Below are 10,472 nucleotides of genomic sequence, written 5' to 3'. Positions count from 1 at the left end.
CGGCCACCGGGGAGGCAGCGCTATCCAGAGCTGCCCTCAGTGTCCCAGCGCCCAGGGAGCCGTTCTCCAGGCAGACCTGGAGCCACAGACCATCCCCTGTGCTCTGTGTTATCACAGTCCATGGAACTCCCCCATCACGGGCAGTTCATGGCTTCAGCTCCCGTTATCTCCCAGGGCTGGGATCTCTGCTCCCTGCAGACAGCCCGGGCGCTGCGATGCCTCCGTTTGTCTCCGCCTCGTGAAGCGCAGGGAGGCGCTCACAGCGCCCCGCTCCCCACCGCGCCCGACGGCGGAGCCAAACACCCGTGCTGCCTGGGCGCCGCTGTACTCTTGGAGGCGGCTGGAGAGGGCAAAGCCCTCAAGCCCTGCCTCGTGCTCCCAAGCGGGGGCAGCACCATCCCTTCCCTGGCTCCAAGGCGGGATCAGGAACCGGGAACCGGCCCGGGAAGAGGGACCAACCCACCCGCTCCGGCCCCGCAGCTCCCGCCGGTGACCAATCAGCGCCACGGAAGGGCGGGACCACAGCCCAGAAGCCAAACCCTTCCCGATCTGCCCTGAGTGACAGCAGCGGTCACCAATCAGAGCGCGGACAGCGCACCGCCCCTCTCCCTGCACCAGCCCTGGAGGCGGCCCCGCCTCACGCCCGGCGGGGCAGGACACGGGAGGGGAGGCGGGACACGGGAGGGGAGGCGGGCCGGCCGGCCCCGCGGGGGCAGGACACGGGGAGGCAGGCGGGCCGGCCGGCCCCGCGGGGGCGGGACACGGGGAGGGAGGCGGGACGGCCCCCCGTCTCCTTCCCTCCCCGCCGGGCCGGCCTCGCTGGGTGCAATGTTTTGCCGGAGCGCGGGCCGGGCCCTCCGGGCTCTGGCGCTGCTGCAGTTGCAGCCGCCCGCCCGGGCAGCGCCGCTCACGGCCCGGGGACCGGCCGCCTGCTACGGGTAAAATCCACAGCCGCCTCCTTCTCCCTTTCCCCAGCTCCCTGCTCCCTGCCCGCGGCTCGGGGAAGGGGATGTTTGTCAGGCAGGCGGCGGGACGGACACAGCGTGTTAGCAGAGGGGGTGGTGCGTCGGACCGGGAGGGCGGAGGTGGCAAAGCGGGGACTCTGGCCGTGTCCTGAGGAGCCTGCTCCTGCCTTCCCGCAAGGAGCCGTGCCAGGTCCCCTCGGCCACCTGCTGCTGGTAAGGGGCTCCCTGGAGGTCGCCGAGGTCGCCAAGAGAACACGTGTATCTAGTCTATGTCATACTGCTTATGCCGCAGATCCTATTGAGGAAAACTGACATAGTACCATAAATTTTTTCTCCTGCACAGATAAAGAGCAGGCCGTATTGTAGCACAGCTGGAACAGGGGTAGTTCCCAGGTTAAACTGCGCTCCTGCAGAGTACGAGGTGAAGCACAAGATCTGCCCACTCTGCATCTGTGCTGCCTTGGTAAACACAGGCAGTATGTATCCAATGCTCCTCAAAGAGTTATGCACCTTAACATTACTAATTCGAAATACCAGGGTGGGTTTTTTTGTTTTGTTTTACCTGAGTTTCCAATTCTGTCGACCACAAAAAAAACCCCACTCTTTATGAAAACTTAACAGAAGTGAAGTCATCCTGCTGACAAGCAAACTGATGAGGTGATATCAAGCTCACAGAAATTTGGTATTGAGAGGACTAAGTATGCCTTAGGTGTTGTCAGTTCCAGTACAATTTCTCAATGTGTACAAAACCCAACTTATTTGTTGTTAGACCAAAAAGTATTGAAAATAACCTCTGCATGAAACTCCTGGATTTCAGTGGACTTCACACCGAGGCATAATCCAAGAATGGAAAAAGAGCACAGACTCAGCAAAATTCTCAAGGCCCTGATGTTAATAGTTAATCCTAAAAACATAGAACTATGTGGAAAAAAATCTGAATCAGGAAAGCACAATATGTAACTCTATTAAACTGTGCATTGCTAACCTGTTTCTAAAAAAATTACAAGATATTGTTTCTGTTTTGTTAGGAACTGAAAGTGGGTTTGGCAATTATTAAACATAAGCAAAAAAACCCCATGATACAATTCCTAAAATTTTGTAAGAGCAATGTACTGATATACTGTGGTGAAAACTGTAATAAAATACCTGTTGAAATTAATGACAAACCAAAAGATGGCATATGAAAAAATAAAAACCTTACAAAGAAAAAGAGTGAAAGTATTCAGAAGGGGGCTAAGGCAGCCGTATGAGTGCTGCATAGAGAATTTTAATTGTGAGATGTAATAAACCACATCAAATGTGATACATGGACTGTAAGGAAGTTTAGCATTACAGGCAAACTGTCATTTGGATCACATTAGCATAGCAATCACCAAAGTCGTAATTACACAATGAATTTCTTCAAGCTGTACTCTTGCCACAGATTTGCATTTGTACTCCAGTTCTCAAACTGGATCTGCACATAAGGGGAGGTGATACTACTCTGCACAGTCACAGCTTTGATTCAGGCATGAATCAATACTTTTTGGTCTAACAACACAGACCCAAGATTTTACATAAAATAAAAATTGGCTTTGTGTTGAAGAGGTTCTGTGCTTTAACTATCTATTGTGAACCTGAGTTTGCAAACTATTGTTCATTTTTCTTATGGTAAGGGTTTAAATTAGTGGGATTGTTTTTATCTGTAATTCACCACTTTCAACTCTATATGTACTGTAAGTAGTTCAGACTTTATATATAAAAATTAAATTGTTAATGAATTGCCCAGTGCATATCGTGGAATAGAGATTGTTATATCTAAGACTGGAAAACAACATGTCTCTATGCACATGAAATTCACAGTGATTGAACTCAAAGGCATGAATATTTAATCTAGGTAAAATTATGGCTACTCAATAGGTAACCAAATGGCAAGATTTTTATCATATTAGCTTTAAATAAAATTAATTAGGCTGTTGAAAAGATGTTTTGCAACCATTAAGGCACAAACTTGCCTGGGAGAACAGATGTAATGGTTTGTACTATTAAGGTACTTGGAATCTGTGCTACTTCTGCTTTCTCACTAGGGGTTTGTATCTGGACGTGGTTTCTTGGGTCACTTATTTGCATTTACACATTTGTCTTGCTTTGTACTGAGGATCAGTGTAGGGGTTTAAGTGTTGGGGCTGAGAGATGGCCTGTGCAGTTGGTTTCTGTGGTGGTTTTTTAGTGGGTGGATTTATTGCTCATGTGGTATTCTCCAATTAAGTGTTATGTTCTGGTGAGATTACACTGACAGAAATATTATTATCACATTCTTCTTCTCCTCTCTCATGTCAGTGCAAAGAGGTTTTCATTGCAGACCCTGTGGTTCACGAGGAACAGCAGCAATAGATTGTGGTTTCTCTGGCAGATGAAGAGGCTCAGTTTAGTAATAGCAAGGTGAACACCAGCCATTTTGAAAGTTATGCTGTGACAGAATGAGGTTTCTCCTCTCTAATGTATTTATTTCAATGTTTCTGTAGCCATGTAAAGCTGCCTTTGTATTTTCCTGGTTGCACCATCAAGACTCTTTTCCCACCCCCAAGCCTTTAGCCCAGATATGAATATTACATAGTGGTCACAACTGAACAATTCTCTGCTCCTGAGAAGCTTTTTTTAATCTTCTATGCACCCATGAAAGGCAAGTGACCCATTAAAATCTCACAGTGCTGTCATTAATATCTAGGAAAAGTAGTTATTCTGTATTCCTGGAGTGACCAGGTAGTAATTAAAATTAACTGTCTGAATGTTTTCCTATTTCTCTCCTTTTTCCCTGTCCTTAGTACTTCAATAACATCTGCCAAAATCCAAGTGAATGGAGTCCACCTGCATTACCAACAAACAGGAGAAGGAAGCCACGCAGTTCTTCTGCTTCCAGGAATGCTAGGTTTGGAGATTTTACCTTGTCTTTGTAGAGCAACTACTTCTTTATCCATTTGGTCTCCAGCAAGAATGCACAAAACTATTTTGTAATGTATTCAACACCTGATTATGGAGCAATGCCATTTAAAAAAAATTGCCACACTTAAAACAGAAAGGAAAATGCAGAGTTGTTGCCATCAGTTAACAGTTTTTAGAATATTTCACTTACCTTTTATAAAGGCATCTTTTATAAAGTGTCTTGACTTACCTAGTGGTCACTTGCACTTTTGGATTTAACTGTGCAAAGGTGGTGTCCAGGACAGGTGGCAAATATCTTCACAAGGTAGAAAATAGCAGAAGGGGGGGGAAATCAGGTCAGCTATATTTGTTACACAGAATGAATTATGCATTCCTCTTTAGAAGCTGGATGGATTCCAACTGAATTTATAGACATAATGTAACCCTTACAGTTTATTGTGAAAAAGTCAGTGTTAATTTTTTTTTTTTTTTTGCTTAAAGATGTATTTTCACATTTTGTTTATTCAGGGCAACATCATTAAGATTCTCAGTGGTTTTTTGAGATGGATAACAGGTTCTGCTAGCTAAGTGGTGTCTGTCCATCGAAAACGCTGTATTTAATAACCACCTTTTAAAATTTACACAGCCTATTTTTTCTGGGTTCTTGCACTTCTAAAGGATCCATCAGACTCACCAACAGTTCATGGCAGGCTGTCAGTAGGACTGTTACTGTGCTCACAGTTGGGCAAATGCTTAATTGAATTGCTGGATAAGATGATAAAATGTCAAGAACTGAAGAGCAGGAAACATTTCCTTTTGGCAGCAACGTTTTCAAGACCTCATGGGACAGTTCTTTCAAAGAATTCTCAAGGGGAGGGTGGAAAAAAATTAATACTAGTCATCCTTCAAGTAGTCATATGTATCAATCTATTGTTTTTAAACTAGCAATACTGTTGCCAATGCAAACTCTTTAAACAGCAATAATGTATTTCTTCAGTTGTGAGCATTATTATTATTGAAGATTATTTATTATTCTTATGCATACATTGCTATCATCATAGCAGGCTATATAAAGCCTCTTTTATAACTTGGACCTGTTGATGCTATCTGAGGACTGATTTGTCCAAGTAGACAGAAAAAAAACTTTTAAATGCCTTTAAACAGCCCTTTTAGATAGCAATGGATAGCAAATTTTGTATTTCAGTACATTACATTTGAACAAGTTTTAATCAAATAGCATTTGATACTATTACCACGTGACCACAACACAACACAAACTGCAGTCTTACATTCATGCTAGGTTACCTTCATTCACAGATATTTTAGTGCAATAGAGAGGAGTACTTCATTTTTAAATCCTTTGAAGCTCTGAGTCATTAGTAAAAGAAATGGTTCTGCATCAGAAAAAAATGGCTGTATTTGGTTTATTTTTACATATTAGAAAAGTAAAATTATATATTTTTATTCTTCTGTGTCGCCACAGTCTCCTCAAACAGCAGTGTATTTAAAGGTCAGCTTTAAGCACCAATAGAGACGCTTTATAAAACAGTTACTGTCTGGCACAGTGCTTTTCACTTACAAATTTGTAGCAAAATATTCCTGCCCTTTCAGTTTCACCTCTATTGCCCAGGTAAACAGCAATGACCATGCGGGTGCTTTAAATCTGTCAAATATAAATCCCTACTTGGGTAACTCAGTTTAAGATACTGTATTTTATCATATGTGAGAATGCTGTTCTTGATAACCTTTCATACCTACCAGAAAGGGTTTGCTCTGAACATACTGCAGATGCTTCTAAAGATTTTAGTTGTGGCACTTCCCGTCTAAGAGTTGCAATGAATAGTTACAATTAAAGAGTACTTCACTTGTTGGATAATCTCTTATTTGGAATGAAGTTACAAGATTTCCCCACTTTCCCTTTAGACTAGATATACTATGTTTGCAGTATGGTGGTTAATAAAATTGAAAAATTATAATGTTTCAGGAAGTGGTGAAACTGATTTTGGGCCGCAGCTTAAGTCTATGAATAAGCAACTTTTCACAGTTGTTGCTTGGGATCCTCGGGGCTATGGAAAGTCCATTCCTCCATCTCGAGACTTTCCTCCAGATTTCTTTGAGAGGGATGCAAAAGATGCCGTGGATCTTATGCAGGTAAATCTGTTATGAGATTTTTATTATTCCTTTTTCTTTTTGTTGTCCTTAAATTTTGAGAAGGAGGAATGTTGTTTCCAGCAGACAGCAGATTATGAAAAGACCATACAAATGAAGGCTTAAAAGTGAGCATATACACACTATTCCAGAAAATATTTTCTTCTTCCACCTATTCTGCAAGATGCATGGAGGTTCAGCAGTAGGAATTAGTAAAGAGCAATATGCTTTTATTCTAAGGCCCTGCCCTAAGAGATTTGCAGCCAAGGACTATATAAGTTCAGTTAAATGTGTGTATAAGAAACAAAATCTATGCAAAGTAATTTAATTGAGGGGATTATCATACTGAAGGGCTCTTAGAAAATTTTCTATCGAATAGAATCTTGGCATTTTGCCTTGAGCAGCCCATTTTAAGCAACATTTGATTCTAAAAATTAACTTGATGCTTTGCATTTTACAGCATATTACTGAAGTAATTTTTGTGGGAAATTAAAGGCTTCCTGTGACCATACCAAATCTTACTAATTAATACAGCTATTGTGGCTATAAAGAATATGGCCTAAAGCTGTTATTATTTCTCCTTCCTGCAGAATTTTTTATTCAAATCTGTGTTTCTGTGTTCCTCTTTTATTCTGTCCTATAACTGCTGACACTATTTTCTGGTTTAGCTTTAGCTAATATTCTGGCTTTTTTATATTAAAATATACAGTCTCTTTGGTCATGTTAAGAAAGTTGGCAGAGCATTAAAATTTCAAAAATATGAGGCAAGATTCAGACAGTCAGTCCAACCATATTTCTGTAATAAACAACAACCTTGCTAAAGACCCATCTGAAACTGGAAATGTGGCCTTCCAGGTGGATTCTGCATAGCAAAACAAAGCAAGTCTGACAGCAGAATTGGGATTAAGACAGAGATTTGGCCTCTAACCATAAAAGCTATCTCTCTGTACTGTAAATCTTCAATTTCTTCTGCTACACTAGCAAAGAAAATAAAGATGCTGCCATGAATAGGTGACAAACTTGCAGTCTAAATGGTTGTCCCCTTTTCTTGTCTCTGATCAAATACTAATAAATGCAAAATGTTAAACAGAGCTTTCCCCAAAGGGAATGTAACCATGTAGCTTCCAGCCAAACAGAACAGCAGCCTACTAGTCTCTAGAGCTGCCAAAGCAAATGAGGCATAGCATCCTGTTTTTCTGAAGATGTTTCTCAATATAAGCATATAATAACAACTTACTAAAGTGTTTCCAAGCGTAGGTGACTAGGTTCTATTTTAGGATATTATAAAGGATAAATCCTAAGGAATCATTCCAGCCATGATTTCCAGAATATAATGGTTTATATGCATCATCCAGCCTACAATCAGACAAAAACCACATCCATATGGGTGAGCCTTCAAAACCTTTGTTCTAGTCACCTTCATATTCTGGTGTCTCTGCTGGAGCTGTGAGTGATGCAAGGTTTCTGTGAAGTAACAAAAGCTGAAATTCTGTGGAGTATTTAGCACCTTTATGCAGAAGACTCTGTTCTGTATCTCAGTTTGTCTTCTTTGAAGGAGTTTACTTGAAATAAAAGGAATGTAATGCACCTGAGTCCACCTTGCTGCCCTCCACTCCAATGTCTTATGCTAGCAAAGTCAATAGCATTAAAACAATCATCAGGGAAATAATTACTGTTGATATTTAAGAAGTTCTTACTCTTCAGAGCCACTGTCCTAGCAGAAGGGGGCTTAGGCTTCTCTATGTTTTTGTAAATCAGCTGTAACTTTTGCTTGTGCTACACTCCATGCGATGCAGTGAAAGCATACATGCAGTGCAGAGTGATGTGTTTCAGCTCACTGTTGTGGTCATTGGTTTGCATTTCATATAGGCCTGGATGGAGAAGGTGACTTCAAAAGAAATTTTGTTCTCTCACTGAGTAAAGGCAGCACAAAATCACCCACAAAACTATGCAATCATATTTCAGATTATTGCCCATGTTAGGTTAGTGACCTGTACTGTAAGTAGTTAAAAATGAAAGCAAGCAAACATGCACACCTTATCCAGCACATCTGTTACATCACATTGTTTTTCTGAAGGCTGCAAAGGAGGAATTAAATTCCTCCTGCTGGAAAGGCATCCTGAGATACCCCAAAGAATGCATCAAGATAAAGGCTAGTAAACACGAGAAATACTGGAGGCAAATAGATCTGAAATAACCTGGCAGGAAGAACAAAAAATTTAATCAGCTATTCCATCCATCAGCCAACTTTGAGCTCCATCATTTGCTACTGGCATTAGGGGAACAGTAGCAACATCAAAAATTTAACCTTTACAAGCACTGCTGCCAACCCCCAAAATCTGCCAACATACCAGGAACTCTTCAGCAGCACAGCAGTGAAAGCTGGATGCAGATGAGCTGCTGCTTCATCAGACCAGGGCCAACTTCTGATCAGCTGCAAAAATTGAAAGTTCTCTTTTTTTGCTATCAGCTCTTACTTTCCATGTCCCTTTCTTTTCCCTACCTTATTTCTTTTCTGTTTAGTAATTACAGCTTTGCAGAGTGAAATCTAAAGTTGGTCAAAACTACAGTGAGCAGAATACTGAGGATGAAGCCAAAACCAGAAAAGCCTTATAGGGATAGAAGTCTGCTAAATATTGAGTTGATTAGTAAAGTTGTGCCTCACTTGAGCATCAAGTTTACAAGCAAAGTAGAAACTTTTTTTTTTTCTCTCTCTGTAGTTGTTTCTCTCATTACCTGCATTTTTACTTTCTGCTGTCACAACAAAGCAGGCTTGGACTTCCAACATCACCAAGCACCAAAGAAAGCTACTCATTCAACTAACTTGCTCTTTTTCCTCCAAAAGTACAATATCCTGCTTAATTACATCTAAAAGGCTGTAATTTCTGCAGAACAAAAGCAAAAAATACTGTGAAATATTCATTTTCTTGTGAATGAGTTCATAAACCACAGAAGCTATATGCAAAACTTCAAGTGTTGCTTAACCATTGAACCATTGGTTAACCATCGTCCCTCTACAACCTTCAGATGAGTGCCTTTACCTTCTGTACTCTTTCTCCACTGAACATAACACACACAAAATTCTCTCACCTGTGACTATCAGTACTCCCTGCAAAATATAGTGATTTAAGTGCCTATAGTGATTTATGAGGAAACAGGGTTTCAAATTCTAATAGTAAGCATTGTCATGGAATCACAGAACATGTAGAGTTGGAAGGGATGCATGAGATTCATGGAGTACAGCTCCTGGCCCTGTGCAGGACACTCCAAGGGTCACACTATGTGCCTGAGAACATTGTCCAAACGCTTCTTGTACTCTGTCAGGCTTGGTACTGTGATCATTGCCCTGGGCAGCCTGTTCCAGTGCCCACCCACCCTCTGGGTGAAAAACCATTTCCTGATATCCAGCCTAAACCTCCCCTAACTCAGCTTCCTGCCATTCCCTTGGGTCCTGTCACTGGTCAGAATGAATTAAGGTCTTGGTTGTCATATTTTTTTGCCCTAAGCCTTCCTTTTGAAGAAAGAGGAATTTAGTTATTAATGTTTCCAATTGCAACTGACCGTGAAGTAACATTTCAAACATACACTTACAAGCTTCAGAAAATGTGAATAAGCAACTAAAATTTGATACAATCCTTTAGAAAATACTTTAAGCATTTTTTGGTTACTACCAAAAAGCAGATTTTTAATTTATTTTTTTTTTAGCTCAGATAGCATCAGTAACCAAGATCACTGGCTTCCATTTTTCAAGTCTTACACTTTTCTTAAGTTAATCTTGCATTGCTTACCATCCACACTGTGATAGTCTTTGCCAACTTCACACCAAGAGAATCTATGGATTCTTCATATCATCAGGCTCTCTGAAAAGGTCTTTACTCTCCATTTTAAATCACCTTTTCTTTTTTTGGAGGGCTTTTTAAAATGCAGCAAGAGTCTAGTAGGACTACTGCCTGTTTTATTAAAGAGTTATAGAAAATTGAAATGGCAGGTGTAATTTCTTGTTTTCTAAATTTGACCTTAAGCATTTTTTGTATAGCAATAAAATTGAGTTTTCTAATTATAAAAGTTAACTATAGTTCAACTACATAGTGTTGTGCCTAAAATGTTACAGTTAATTTTCAAGAAATATTTAACATTTGGCTGTAAAGCCAGCTGATGATTTGCATATAACTTTCTTGCATGAACCAAGGCACTGAAGTTTAAGAAGTTCTCCTTGCTGGGGTGGAGTGATGGTGGAATTACAGCTCTCATTGCTGCTGCAAAGTACCCAAATCTTATCCACAAGTTGGTTGTCTGGGGAGCAAATGCCAGCGTTACTCAAGAGGATGTGAGAATTTACAATGGTATGTAAATGAATTATTTTACTTTCTACTTGACCCAAGGATCTTAGTCATGTGACAGCTAAGTGGAGACAGAGCTGAGGACACAACAAACCTAAAGAGACAGGACACAAAATTC

General features: G+C 41.1%; 1 protein-coding gene across 3 annotated transcripts in view; it reads left to right on the top strand.

Moving 5' to 3' along the window:
* The first annotated feature begins 744 nt into the window (after nucleotides 1-744).
* Nucleotides 745-10,472, top strand: part of BPHL (biphenyl hydrolase like) — a 31,141-nt gene continuing 21,413 nt past the window's right edge. For 2 of the 3 annotated variants that reach the window (XR_010365218.1, XM_064426020.1), the window contains exons 1-4: nucleotides 746-938; nucleotides 3,770-3,873; nucleotides 5,851-6,017; nucleotides 10,204-10,357. Coding sequence is in view for 2 of the 3 variants with exons in the window: in XM_064426020.1 (XP_064282090.1) it covers nucleotides 829-938; nucleotides 3,770-3,873; nucleotides 5,851-6,017; nucleotides 10,204-10,357 (535 nt within the window). In the remaining variant the exon portion in view is untranslated. Of the gene's footprint in view, nucleotides 939-3,769; nucleotides 3,874-5,850; nucleotides 6,018-10,203; nucleotides 10,358-10,472 lie in introns of all 3 variants that reach the window. The other variant, XM_064426027.1, reaches the window with a different exon arrangement.

Source organism: Passer domesticus, chromosome 1 (genome assembly GCF_036417665.1).
Source record: "Passer domesticus isolate bPasDom1 chromosome 1, bPasDom1.hap1, whole genome shotgun sequence".
In the NCBI taxonomy this organism is placed as follows: domain Eukaryota; kingdom Metazoa; phylum Chordata; class Aves; order Passeriformes; family Passeridae; genus Passer; species Passer domesticus.
Note: the sequence above shows the minus strand (reverse complement) of the source record. Positions and strands in the feature narration are given on the sequence as shown.